The 13,870-nt window shown below is 41.3% G+C and overlaps 2 protein-coding genes across 4 annotated transcripts; one reads left to right on the top strand and one right to left on the bottom strand.

The window, feature by feature from the left end:
* The first annotated feature begins 3,196 nt into the window (after positions 1 to 3,196).
* Positions 3,197 to 7,730, top strand: pdzk1 (PDZ domain containing 1). 2 transcript variants are annotated; one of them, XM_028991879.1, is made up of 9 exons: positions 3,197 to 3,274; positions 4,323 to 4,534; positions 4,612 to 4,840; positions 5,012 to 5,148; positions 5,285 to 5,480; positions 5,695 to 5,891; positions 6,021 to 6,254; positions 6,540 to 6,911; positions 7,010 to 7,730. In XM_028991879.1, exons 1-9 carry the CDS (start codon positions 3,262 to 3,264, stop codon positions 7,067 to 7,069), a joined length of 1,650 nt encoding a protein of 549 aa, XP_028847712.1. In that variant the 5' UTR covers positions 3,197 to 3,261; the 3' UTR covers positions 7,070 to 7,730. The 2 variants fall into 2 exon arrangements, with proteins under 2 accessions (XP_028847712.1, XP_028847713.1); XM_028991880.1 differs by having other exon boundaries at positions 3,201 to 3,274; positions 4,326 to 4,534.
* si:ch73-390b10.2 (Golgi pH regulator) lies at positions 7,189 to 13,110 on the bottom strand. Of its 2 annotated transcripts, XM_028991882.1 has the most exons (14): positions 12,954 to 13,110; positions 12,821 to 12,880; positions 12,645 to 12,748; positions 12,455 to 12,561; positions 12,267 to 12,368; positions 11,384 to 11,504; positions 11,107 to 11,187; positions 10,178 to 10,287; positions 10,000 to 10,088; positions 9,824 to 9,916; positions 9,442 to 9,537; positions 8,678 to 8,767; positions 8,460 to 8,525; positions 7,189 to 8,378 (listed from the first exon to the last, which is right to left on the bottom strand). In XM_028991882.1, the coding sequence occupies exons 1-14, from the start codon at positions 12,993 to 12,995 to the stop codon at positions 8,172 to 8,174; spliced, it is 1,368 nt and encodes a 455-aa protein (XP_028847715.1). In that variant the 5' UTR covers positions 12,996 to 13,110; the 3' UTR covers positions 7,189 to 8,171. The 2 variants fall into 2 exon arrangements, with proteins under 2 accessions (XP_028847715.1, XP_028847714.1); XM_028991881.1 differs by having other exon boundaries at positions 12,645 to 12,880.
* Positions 13,111 to 13,870: the final 760 nt, after the last annotated feature.

Below are 13,870 nucleotides of genomic sequence, written 5' to 3'. Positions count from 1 at the left end.
GTAATGTAAAAAATTGATCAGTGGAACGTGTCAATATGTAATTGATATGCTTAATTAAAAGTGTAGCCTTTTAATATTATTAAGGTGTGTTTTAATACACAAGCCTGCATGCACTTAACTTGTAAATAATATAAATCTGATCTACTTTCTGATAAAAAAAAGACTTTGTGGGTTGCTCTGGGTCTGGGGTCTGGTCCAGAGTTTGGTATTCACTATATGAGGTTTTTTTAAGAATGGTTTGTGCAGCCACTGATGGTTTTTGTTTGCTTTGTCCATCTCTTCAGGTTTATTTCTTCCAGTAAAGTGACTGCGTAAAGGTAAAAACAAAAAAAGGTGGTCCACAAAAGAAATATAGTAATGTAACCAGTAGTGGAGATAATTACTCCAGGTAATGGAGTACCTTGCCCAAACTGATTATTATTGTTTTAATTTATAAAGATTCCTGTCACTCACTCATTCAATCACATTCCATAGCCGCTTTGTCTTGTTACTCAGGGATGTGGCTTCTGGAGCCCATTTTGATACAACGGGCACAGATTGGGGGACTCACCCAGGGCGGGACGGCAACCCACCACAGTAAATGTTCCATTTAAAATTATTTATTCAGTATTACTATCATTTATTCAGTGGCAGTAGACAGACTGGCACTGTGTGTTTTTGGCCCATCAGTGCTTAGTCGTGAGTGTGGGGTCAGACATGGAGTCTCCTCAGATCTCATTCATGGATGAACATGCACATGAACACACAGTCACTTTCTCACACACCCATGCACACACTGTCGGTCACACACTTTTGGCAACAGAATGAGGTTCTGAGATCCGCAAACTCATTTGCAGTCACAATTCATTTGAAGTCCAATTTAGTCACCACAAATGTCGATTTCTAGACGAATTAATTATGTTTATCCCTCTGATCAAATAAATATATGCAGAAATAAAAGGGTGAGATTATGGGATTGGACCCAGATACTTCTGACTCTGAGTCCAATTCAGCTTTTTGAATTAGAAATACAGAGGAATGGAACAATGCAAGTTATTTAAATGAGGAGTAGCTATACTGACATGAATGAACAGATATTCCAGTTACAAGAGGCTACCGCAAGTAAAATATATTTATAAAATAACCAAAAAGACCAGAATGAAAGAGACTGAATGAGACAACCTGGAGAATGAAGAGGGGAAGAGGGAAGAAAAGGGCACACAACTTTTTACACAATAATTTCTTCCTAATAAAGTTACACTGATGCATCAGACATGTTCAATTAGAGCCTCCGATATAGGGGAGGGGTCATGCCGTTTCTTTTTCCTTTTTTCGGTTAAGAAAGCAGCCCCGTGGTCAGAAGGTTGCCGGTTCAAATCTCCAAGGTGCCACTGAGGTGTCACTGAGCAAAGCTCACTACTGCTCACTAAGGGTCATGGTTAAAAGCAGAGGACACATTTCATTGTGTGCACCATGTGCGGTGCTGCAGTGTATCACAATGACAATCACTTCACTTTTACCTTTCCTGACCTCTGACTAATGGAACAGAGAGGGGAAACCCTGAATTTGCCCCTTTTTAAAAAAACATATTGTGATGATTCAGAACCCTTCTAACTGGAGTGAAGACACCAATCAGAGTCCATGTCCACTTTGTTGATGACAACAAATGATGACGCATTCTCAGGAATCTATGTTATCTGTCATCTATCTGTCTAATATCATTAATTTAAAGTATTGAAAATGCATGATTTTTTATTAAAATAGAGTTTGTTGAAAATGCATTTGCAAATCACACAAATAATTTTAATGCTTGAAACCGGGCATCTTCTGAAGTGGTGGTAACAAACTTCTGGAAGAATAATGTTTTCATTTCTTCTTGCTTGCATACTTCTTGCTCTTAATCTTAATAATGACTGGTGCATGAAAGAGGTTGAAGTGAGCTTGTAATCAAGACGATTTAGTGGGATGGCCTCCAGGAGCAGAAGCATTTTTTCTGAGCATGAAAGGACATTAATAAGTCAACACTGGCCACAGAGTAAATTTTACTCATTTTGAGTGGGGCGAAGTTAAAATCAACTCTTTAAGTGTAAAACTGACATTTAGGTTTTTACTGTATATGATCGTCAATAATCGAGATTGATTGAGCATGAAATCATTTAAACAAAGCTCTGGGTGATGTGTGGAGAAGACTCCAGGGTGGTAGTAGCCTAGTGGGTAACACACTCGCCTATGAACCAGAAGACCCGGGTTAGAATCCCACTTACTACCATTGTGTCCCTGAGCAAGACACTTAACCCTAAATTGCTCCAGGGAGACTGTCCCTGTAATACTGATTGTAAGTCGCTCTGGATAAGGGCGTCTGATAAATGCTGTAAATGTAAACTCCAAACATTAACTTTTGCAGTTGAAAAAAAAATATTGTCTGTGAAAATGTGGAAAATATGGTCAAAGCAACAATATACAAATAAGATATATTTTAACGCACCAATTTTTGTTTCTATCGTGCATCTGGAAAATATTCACAGTGCATCACTTTTTCCACATTTTGAAAATTCACATATTCACAGCCAAAATTGAGCTCAGGTGCCTCCTGTTTCCCCTGATCATCCTTGAGATGTTTCTGCAGCTCAATTGAAGTCCACCTGTGGAAAAAACAGTTGAGCACAAACAAGGCTTAGGAAAATGTGGGGGGAAAAGTAGTGTGATGCACTGTGAATATTTTCCAGACTATTTTCTTGAAGTGCTTCAGATAAGTAAAGTGAAAATAGTCGGTCAGAATACAATGCTTTTCACCTTTCTGGAGTTCTTCCTAATAGTTTCCTCCCTTGAAGGAATCTCACAGAAGCCAGAGCTGAAGGTCAGTGGAGGTCAGCAGACATCCAGTGCAAAACTGTCTTAGTCACAATAAATTGTTCCTGTATGTATTATCTTTATCAACTACAGCATTTGACATTTGTGTTATATGATATGATGATGATAATAAATATTATGTATTGTGTAATTTGCAAGTGTATATAGTCACAGATGGACTGTTACGGAATGTTACCCATAATCCACTCTGGTCGTTCTGGTCCTTGCTCACCTTTGCTCGTGCTGTTTGCGGTTTATGATTCCACACCCCTTTCTGACGACACGTATGGTGTATAATTCATTTGGCCCTTGGCAATGTAGTTAAATAACTCAGCGTTTAGGTCAACCTTTGGCCCATCAAAGTCCCCTGGGTGGGCACATAACACCTGAGCTGTGTCTGGTTCGCACCTCCTTGGGTTTGGGGACGGTGAGATGACCAGAGCTGGTGAGTGTTGTTCCCTGTTTGCAGCCAGGGTATTTAAATGAACTGACTTCTCAGTTTGATGAGGTCATTCAGTAGCTCTGTCTGTCGGAGGAAAATGCCAGTTGGTTCTCACAAGATGCTATTTTGTTTTTAAAGATACTTGAGATGAGATGTAAAGCAGTTGTGCTCTGATTTATAAGTGTAGTTGTTCTGGGAGTGGTGATGACGAGAGTAGAAAATGGAAAATGGAAAGTACACTTGAATAATCATCTAACAAGCAGGAGAAAACAGACAGTTTGACTGACAGATGCATCCATACACATCCACACACACAGAGAGTCACTGTTATGCAATCTCGGCGCCATCCTGCATCGGCCGTGATGTGCAACGACTCCAACGTCTTTCTCCTTGACTGTGGAGTCAAAGTGCAGCTATTTGTGTGAGCAGAGCGGCCAGGTCCACTCCTCTCCTTCAGCAAAGTCGTTAACAATTAAACCAGCCAGGCTTTGGTTCTTTTCTTCTGTCAACGTCAGCATGTTCCAGAATAATTAGACAGCATGGCTCTTGTAGACTGCGCATCCACCCTCCTAATGGCCGGGGTTATTCTAACACTGCTGATAAGAGTCTTGAAGGGTTCCACCACAAACCAAATGGGGATTTTTTTAGACCCTATGCATGCTTTGGAGAAAGTACATTTCTTTTGTGGACATTTATTTGTTCTGACAATAAAAGACATTTTTTTAAAAAATGACTATGATTGATGCATGTCTTTAAATTTGACATATTGCCAAGTCATCAGTTCATTAAGGTGCACTATTTGATTACCCACCTCAGTGCGTTAATGACAAAAGAATGTTCTCCACCTTTTGATAATGTGTACCGCACTGCAGCACGTATCAGTTAAGGATGGTTGGACTGGATGAGGGCCGAATGATTGTTTAATCATTGAAAAGATGGGAGATTGTAGAGTAATTATGTGATAAGATAAAGATGCTCAGCATGAAGACACGAGGGATGATTATGAAAGAGGCTCAAGGTGCTGGTGCTCATTCGTTCCATTCTGATTCAGAAGACATGGCTGGGCTGAGTCCAAGAGCCATTTCACTGACAAAGCGCGAGGGACAAAGTTTTGGCTTTTTCCTCCGAGTGGAGCGCTATGAGAAAGGTCACCTGATCCGTAGCCTGGAGATGGGAGGTCCAGCCGAGCTAGCGGGTCTGAAAGATGGAGACCGCATAATCAGAGTCAATGGGGTGTTTGTGGACAACCTGGAGCACTCTCAGGTAGGTGCCTAATTAGCTCGAATTTAAGATTCTTGGGACATTTGCCTGGATGTCTTATGAATTGAATCCTGGTGCAGGTGGCAGATCTGGTGAAGAAAAGTGGCACAACGGTGGCCCTTCATGTACTGAGTGAGGAGAGTTACAAAGCAGCCAAAGAGGAGGGAGTGGACCTATCCGAGCCCCAGCGTCGGCCAGTCCCTGTCCAGCCTGCTACCAATGGCTTGGCAGCACCTGCTCCAAAACCCAAACTCTGCTATCTGGTTAAGTCCAACGGTGGATATGGATTCTCCCTTAAATCCACTAAAGGTGAGCTAGATTTTCAGTCACTAACTTACTCAGTCACTGTCCATAGATTTCCTAGATTTCCAATCAGAATGGTTTTTCCCTCTGTGGAAAGTAATTTAGCAAACTAGAAACCACAGGAAAATGTACAGAGTGAACTGATCAAATGTGAGGCCTTTCTGCTGGTCTCTTTAGGGGAGCTGGGTGTCTACATGACCGATGTGCTTGCTGATGGGATCGCTGATAAAGCAGGGGTGAAAGGAACTGACCGCCTTGTTGAGGTTAATGGAGATAACGTTGAAGGTGCCACCCATGAGCAGGTTGTGGAAAAGGTGAGTAGGGCAGCACAGAATCAGCAATAGACCAAAAAAATAAATAAATAACCAACTCATTCGCCTTCAAACGATTTAAATTTCATTCATATTTAAGAGTGAAGTGAAAGGTAGTGAAGTCCTTTATTGTTTTAAGATCAAGTCTTCAGGAAACAGCATCATGCTGCTGCTGGTGGATGAAGAAACTGACAAGTTCTACAAGAACAAGCAAAACAATCTGGGAACAGGCATTGCCACCGTGAAGCATCTTCCGCATAAGCCCCGCATTGTGAACCTAACTAAAGGCTCTGACGGATACGGCTACTACCTTTCTGTAAATCCAAACACAGAAGGTTTGTACAGTGGTATATATATCAGCTGTAATTGAAAAATAGTTAATCTTGCCATGGTGATGAATGGCAATATTTATGTGATATACTTTTATACTGATATACCTCTTTATTATTGAAGACATTTGTCATTACAGGTAATTATATACACAAATGGAATATGAATTACTTGAGTATGTGTACTATTGTTTTTCTCACATAACGGATGGACTTGTAGGACACTTTATAAAGGACATTGATGCCGGTAGTCCAGCTGAGAAGGCCGGACTGAAGGACATGGACAGACTGGTGGCTGTGGAGGGACAGGACCTGGGGCATCTCACTCATGAGCAGGTGGTGGACAGGATCAGGCAGTGTGGAAATAAATGCTGCCTCCTGGTGGTCGATGCTGAAACAGACAAACTCTACAAAATGGTAATTGTGCTTCAGACAAAACCATTTTTATCTTCTGTTCAGTGACATTCAGGTGTTCTCACATGTTTACACCAATGAAATTAGATATGATTTTCACAGGAGAATATTGCTGTTGCTGATCCTCTTTAGGGCGGGGCATCTCCACTCCTATACTGGGAGGAAATGAGAGGACCTCATACATCCACGAACAAGGCAGAGCCAGTCAGGGAGCCGGAACCACAGCCAGTCACACCCACACCACTGCCTGCGCCTGGCTCCCCCGTGGAACACAGACCCAAACTCTGTCAGATGCAGAAAACATCATCTGGATTTGGTTTCCACCTGAACGGAGTGCAGGGTGTGTTTGGGCAGCACATAAAAGAGGTACTGAGGTGTCCACATTTCAGAATTATGGAAGTGGGTGAATATTTGTGTATGACTGCATTTTTGTCTTTTCTTAAGAGAAATGGAATCAGTGAAATGCTCTTTATGATTAGAATCTAAGGGACAATATTTGGATGATTGTTCTGATGATTGTGGCTAGCATTCTTCAGTAGCACCAGTAAACTAGTGATGCATGCTGTAGAAAAGTGTTCTTCACAGGTAGTAGTTGTGTTCAGAATTTTGCATATCTTTGTTTAATACTGTTGGGTTTTGAACTTGTCACAGGTGGTTAAAGGAGGTGCAGCCGACTTGGCGGGACTGGAGGACGATGACATAGTGATAGAGGTGAACGGCGTGAACGTGGAACAAAAGGTTCACGAAGAGGTTGTGGACATGATCCGCAGCAGCGGGAGCTCGCTGTGCCTCCTGGTGGCTGGACGGAGCACCTACGATCACTTTAAATCAAAGGGTGTGGCCATCACTGCTCAACTGTTGGAGCCTGCAGTGCGTGAAGCCCAGGCACCCAGTACCCTCCAGCAGCTAAAAGAAGAGGAAGAGGAGGAATCCTCCTCGGATTCTGAGGAGGAGGAAACGAAGAGTGGCCAGGAGGAGAAGGCTTCCAAAACTGATGAGGCAGCCAATCAGCAGCGACCTAGGGTGAGGTGGACTTTTTAATATATAAACTAAAACCATAAACAAGGCAACTATAGATTAATTAGTTCCAATGCGTACAACATATTTTTTTCTTTTCATAGACGCCATCAACATCTTCTTCATCTTCATCTTCCAGTGAGAGCGTGGATGAGAGATTCTAAAAGCTTCAGTCAGTTCACTACTGGTTCATGTTAATTTTTGCTTTACCCCTGCTAATTATTTAAAATCCCTTGTATGAAAGATATTTTATTTCCCCAACGTATTCCAGCATTGTTCAGGCTGAGTGTCACAAATTATTTATTTTAGACTACCTGACATCAGCATCCTATGTTTTCAGAAATCAGGGATGTTGAGTTGTGAATAGTAAATATTAAGATGTAGTAATAATTACTAATTGTAGCTTCTGTATACTATTATTCATTTTCCTTAAACATATGAAGATAATAACAAATAGGGCTTTCAGAGTTAAATTGTATTAATATTAATGCATTCCTAGATTAAACTTTTTGAACCAGGATCTTTTTAAACTCAGAAGAAAGCAAGAGGGAATGCCAGAGGAAAGAAAGTTTCAGTTTTCACTCCAAACCACATATGCAATTGTACTATGGACAGTTCAAAGGGTCAATCTCTAAAACGTGCTACTCAAGGACAAACAGTGCATTGTGTTGTGAAAATGCTTGTTTCACAGCCCTGAGAATAATGCTAGACTCATACCAGACTCAGAAATCAGACTAAATCAATGGATTGTTCAGTGAATTTAAAGTTCAACAGAGCTTTGCAATACTGTTGTGCCCCAATTGCATTAAAGAACTTGAGTCAGTATCATTTCTCCTATCAACAGTTCTTAGAAGTAAAAAAAAAAAACTTGATAAAAAGGCATCCAATAATTTATAGTATTTATATGAATCACTTGAACACAGGAAAATCCTTTCTGATGAAAATCCATGCCATAATCTGGCTGCTGATACAGAGCCAGAGTAGCACCTTCTCATGTTACAGTTCTCTTCAGATCAAGGCTTGGGTCGACTGCAAACATTAAAGTCTTCACACTAAAATCAGATTACGTCATGGCCACAAACCCTGTGGCATCCGTATGAAGATGGGGGAGGAAAAATGACTCCTCCTGGGTCCCGCCGTGCAAAAATTAGGCATTAAATCACCTTCAAAACCGGGATGTCCTCAATATTCAGTAGATTCAAATACAGAGTTCCACCAATTAGATCACTTGGTTCCGACAAGTTCCTGGTCCACCAAAAAAGGTGATCACAGGGCCATGTGCTTCTCGGGTGCCTGTTTGTGAGCGAGGTAGAGGAAGAGGATGCTGGACAGTGCGCTGACGAGGAAAATGACGTCAAACCAGCGGTGGTAGAAGTTGAACTGCAGTTCACCAAGAACCTCAGTGACGATGGTGCGGTACTCCAGTGGCATACTCATCCTCATGAGCAATACCGACGAAACAAAATACATTCCCTGCAGTCAGAGAGCGAGAGAGAAACACATCACAACCACTATATAATCTGATATCTTCTCACGCTTCTTCACTGTTCTCACCATGATTTGAGCGAGGACCAGGACAATGACATTGGAAGACTTGCTACTGGAAATGGCATAAAAAAACTGCAAAGGAAAAAAAAAAGGCTGGTTTTCTAGGTGTGGTTTTAAAATGTAAGCAATGACAGTCAATGTTGAAACCCACACAAAATGAACAGAACCCATCAAAATCAACGTTTCTGGTTTCAAGTCTGTTATCTTGTTAGTGAGCTACGCACCTTAGTGAGAGTAATCAAAAGACCCCGTATGGATGTGACAATGATGATGCCCACCAGGATGAAGGAAATATGCTGAGACCAAAACTTCACCTGGAGAGGAAATTAAGGGGACACACATAGACCATTTATCCAACAAAAGATCTAACAGACATTAAAAGCTTCCAATTTATGAGGCCTTTACAGGCTCCAAAAATACACAGCAGAGAGCACCACTGAAAAGAGACGTGTACTGTTCTTTAATCAACCATTTAAGAAGAGCCCACAACTTCTATATAGGGTTTAGGTCAGATGAGGAAGGAAACCATGTCATTATTCTGTCATTTTTAAGGGCTTTACTAGCTATACTATTCACAAGCAGTGAAGTACCTGAATGGAGCATTGTCCTACATAAAAAAACATGGTATTCTTAAAAGATGCAGACTTAACCATTTTCAAATAAAGTGGGCTCATGATTAATAAGAGCAGCCAATTTTTGCTTCAACAATTTTTGATGGTCCCCCCCAGTCACACCCTAATTTATTTGCTGCATTTCTTCGAAAGAGGAACTTATTTTTTCATGATTTTTTTGGCATAAAGAACTGCCTAAAAATTATGCACACCTAGATATTGAATCTGACCCACTGCAGCCACAATACATATCACCTAATCACCTACATTGGAGTTGGAATATATGCATGAAAACAAAATAATCACTTGCCCAATCATTTGTGTGTGTATTTGTGTGTGAGAATTCTTTGCAAGTCCCCAGTTATTTGTGTGCTTACGTCGAACTGAATGCCCAGGTAGTTTACAGTGATCTCGATCCCTCGTGTGACTGGGTCAGTCTTCCCTACGCGGTCAAACACAATGTTGATTGTGGCCTGAAGAGGACAACAGGAGAAAAGGTTTATCTCACAGCGAAAGTGAAATGATTGTCATAGTGAAGCACTCCAGCACGGCACATGGTGACAACAAAATGTGCATTTAACAATCACCCATGAAAGGCGCCCGTGGAGCAGTGTGTGGGGATGATGCTTTGATCGAGTGGACCTTAATGGTATCTTGGCGGTTCGGGATTTGAACCAGCAACCTTCTGATTACGGGTCCGTTTCCTTACACAGTAGGCCACCATGACCCAGTATCTTTTACAAATAAAAGTCAACTCACCATGAAGATTTTCCATACACAGTAGATGGAGAAAAAGTAGCCTAGGAAATTGAAGTACTTCCCCTGAAATGTCTTTGAGTACTCAATCCGCTCCTTCAGAAAGAAAGAAATTTTAAAAATGAAATAAATAGTAATATCAGTAATTCACATCATTTATTACTACTGTAATATTTTACTTTTGTAGCCTGAAGGTCCACAGTTTCCAGGAAAAGCTGTCGGCTGAGTTCCTCCAGGGCGTCCACCTCCTGCTGAATCAGAGAGAGATCTGGGGGGGATCCAGTTAAAGAATCATGTCCTGTTACTCTTTCAGTCTTATTAAAGAAATTACAGTCATCCAACATGAGTAGAGGATACTCTCGCTGCTGGATGGAGCAGATGTGACGCTCTTGATCATGCCCCAGAAGCCTGTCTGTTTGTTCTGGTCCTCTCCACGTTGGTACATCTGCCTCCTTGTCATGGCGATCCTGCAAGAGTCACAAAAGCATTCAGTGAAGTGTAAATAAAATGCCATTACCAAGAAACACACACAACAATGAGGGGAAAAAATCCCCAACTACCACGACAAACACAACCATAAAAATGACACACGGTAGTCATAATGAGAGCAACATTCAATGCAGACACTGAAACTACAAGCCACACTTGATTCTTGAACACAATTTCCCTATTCAGTGACTCCGAGGAGAATAAAAATGTGCAGTACAAATGAAGTGGTATCTGACAATAATCATTTATTAATAGGGTGGTGGTAGCCTAGTGGGTAAGACCCAGGTTCAATCCCCACTTAGTACGGAGCAGGACACTTAACCCTGAGTGTCTCCAGGGGGGACTGTCCCTGTCACTACTGATTGTAAATCACTCTGGATAAGGGCGTCTGATAAATAATGTAAAAGTACATTTTAATGAGTCAGTTTGGTAAAATGATCATTTTATCAGCCTGTAAAAATACATATATACCTAGTGGGGAATACCGAATCCCAAACTGCCAAGGTGCCACTGAGCAAAGTACAGTCTCCACACACTGCTCCCCAGTGCCTTTCTTGGCTGCCCACTGATCCCACAAGGGAGGGGTTAAAAGCAGTGGAAACATTTCACTGTGCGCACTGGGTGCTGTACTGTATCACATGTGACAACTTTCACTAAATATTTATTTATTAAACCATCTGAGAAGACACTCCTTTAAGAGGATTATTTTGCCTAATAACTCATTTAAGTTCACATGTACACAACATACAACAGGTGAATTATTCATAATTCTGCACTTCCTCTATCATTTCAGTCACCTTTTCTTCTTGCTGACTATCATATCCATGGTCTGCAGTAGTCTTCTCTCCAGAGCCAAAATGTCGCTATCGGTCACATTTCTGTGGGAGGGAGCATTACACTTCTAAAATGTGTGGCCAAATTATGCAATTAATACAATAAACTCATGTGCCATTAGGATAAATGTTTTAAATGCCACCTATTTCAAAATCAGACAAGTAAAACAATCCATTTGTACATAGAGCTGTCAATACATCGCTCATAACATTCTGACGGCCTGGTCTCTGCAGAACTTACCGGAGAAAGTAAGACATGTACGTGTACGGACAGTTGACGGCACCAAAGCCTGACAGCAGAGCCATGAGCGTGACCCCGATGACACCCACTCGACTGATCAACTGCTCAATAGACAGGATTCCTGAGAAATGTGAAATGAGAATGTGAGCTCCTCCGCAGCTCAATACTAAATTCTAATCTTTTTACTGTGAGGATTTTACCTCTGTACATTTTGTGCATAATAAATAGATACAGCATTTTTCAGAAACCTGCCACATTTTTCTCAAGTGCTTGGAAAATCCATCTAGTCGGTATTATAATCTTTCATATCATGATCATCAATATTAAAACTTGTTGTATTGCCTAGATAACAACTGTAATGCAAAGTCTGTTGATGGTGTGATTTTTTTCATGAGGCCAACAGAACAAAAGTTATTGTGCAAATAAATATAAGCAAAAAAATAAAACAACAGTGAAAGTGAAGTAATCGTCATTGTGAGACACTGCAGCACAGCACACGGTGACTCAATGAAATCCAATGTCCTCTGCTTTTTAACCCATCAGACCAGCAACCTTCTCATTTATGAGTTTGTTTCCTTACCCGCTTGGCCACCACTGTAATAAATAACTATGACAGGTCTATAAAAGTGACTTATATAACTTGATCTAATTATTGTAGAAAACCTTATGTATTTACTATTAAAAATTAGTCCATGTCAGATAAAGTTAGGCTTGAATCTAAATTTCCATGTAAAAGCATTTTGAAAACGATTGTTTTGATGATGGTACAAATGGGACGAGTATTTCTCGTATACTGTATTTTCATGGGGTTTTGTCCTTCTTCATTAGTAATGGAATATGCACTTAAAAAATAGACAAAGAAGGTAACAAAATGTGCTCTCACCGTGTTTAGGGCTGAGGATCGGGAAGGGATCGCCCAGTTTCCAGAAGAAGTACATGAAGGTGAACCAGACCACACAGGCAAAAAGCAGCCGCTGTCTCTGTACTAAACACACCGGTTCAGAGCTGGGTTAAGTGTGTGCGTGTGTTCAGTACATGGTGAAATTCCACCATTCTGGACAAGATACTTACAAAGACGGATGTTGCTGACCACAAAGTAGCCAATGTAGAAAGGCACTACAAAAATGAGAACTAGCAGGATCACATAGAGGTTGAGCTTCCAGTGGAAATACCTGGACCTGCGTCAGGAAACAAACGGCAGAGCAGTCAACCCTGGGCCTTACCAAGAACACCACGAATTTCATTCATTCGCGGCCCTCACGTGCTGCTGAGAGCACCCAGGATCTCGAAGATGATCAGCTCGAACATGGTGCAGCAGAGGGCAAACGTGACCGAGAACACCACCTGGACCACATACTGGCGGACCTGCGCGGGAAACACGAGCATCGCGTTTAGAAGCCTTCTAATCAGAAGCGCCGCAGAGCCGTCGCGCCGTACCTCGTAGTCCTTGAACAACTGTCGCACGAAGAAGAGCCACCCGCAGCCGAAGAACAGCACCTGCAAGGCGGAGCGCGGGGGGGCAGGTTACAGCGGTGCGGGCCGGAGATCGCGGCGTTGCGCCAACACTTACCTGCGAGGTGAACATTATGACCGAGTCCAGGAAAAAAGACATGCCGGCAGGCGGCGGTTCACATCAGCTGGACAGAGGCGGGAGGGAGAAAAGTCGGCATCGGCGCTGCGAAAAACGTCACCGGAGCCGACGCTTCCGGCGCGCTGTTATGACGCAACACCAAAACAACGCCATAGTCCGTCGCATGTGTATGACGTTTCAAACTGCTTGTACATGTCTATCCAAATTACATAAAAATAACGAAATAGAATTTTGTATTTGAAATACATGTGTGAGAAATAATGCCCATTTATTATACTATAATGCTACATTGTCAGTTTACTGTTGCTGATTCACAAAATAGTCAATATGATTGATATGGTCTCTAGTTATTCATTTTGTGACAAAGACAAGGAGTATACTGCATAAAACATTGGATTCCTGTACAGATAGATCACATAATGGGTTCATTTATCTCCACAGAATTTAGTTCAAAGAGAAATAGTCGATTTATTAAATAGGAGTCCACATTACATAAAAGAAAATGTTGTTATGTTTCTACAACTCACACATTTGTAATGATGCTATAAGTATTGACAAAGTATGCAAAGATTTGAACTTTCCCTGACTCATACATGTATGGCAGCATTATGGCAGACTTTTGAGTTAATTTATAAATAAAGAAATAAATTCGACTCGTCTAAGTATTCAATTAAACACTTTGTTCATTTGATTTGTTGTATTCTTTTCCTGCTGCTTATTGGATGTAGTCCCTTTACCCAGCAACAGAGGACACTATAAGTTTATACATTCACATTTTTTCCTTGGTTTTTCCCGTTTTGCTTTTCCAGACATTTTCCAGAATTGCAAATGATTTCCTGTTGTGCTTACACTGTCCTGCTGAAAACACAGTCTGAATTTAAGTGACTGTAACTATA

Source organism: Denticeps clupeoides, chromosome 9 (genome assembly GCF_900700375.1).
Source record: "Denticeps clupeoides chromosome 9, fDenClu1.1, whole genome shotgun sequence".
Classification (NCBI taxonomy): domain Eukaryota; kingdom Metazoa; phylum Chordata; class Actinopteri; order Clupeiformes; family Denticipitidae; genus Denticeps; species Denticeps clupeoides.
Note: the sequence above shows the minus strand (reverse complement) of the source record. Positions and strands in the feature narration are given on the sequence as shown.

Bases quoted from the DNA above. Each gene is read 5' to 3' on its own strand.
- pdzk1 (XM_028991879.1), top strand. The intron at 5,481-5,694 runs GTTTGTACAGTG...ATGGACTTGTAG, and splicing joins TGTAAATCCAAACACAGAAG to GACACTTTATAAAGGACATT. The intron at 6,255-6,539 runs GTACTGAGGTGT...AACTTGTCACAG, and splicing joins TTGGGCAGCACATAAAAGAG to GTGGTTAAAGGAGGTGCAGC.
- si:ch73-390b10.2 (XM_028991881.1), bottom strand. From the start codon at position 12,995: ATGTCTTTTTTCCTGGACTCGGTCATAATGTTCACCTCGCAG. The intron at 12,562-12,644 runs GTGAGGGCCGCG...TTCCTGACGCAG, and splicing joins CTGGGTGCTCTCAGCAGCAC to GTCCAGGTATTTCCACTGGA. The intron at 8,379-8,459 runs GTGAGAACAGTG...CTCTGACTGCAG, and splicing joins TGGTCCTCGCTCAAATCATG to GGAATGTATTTTGTTTCGTC.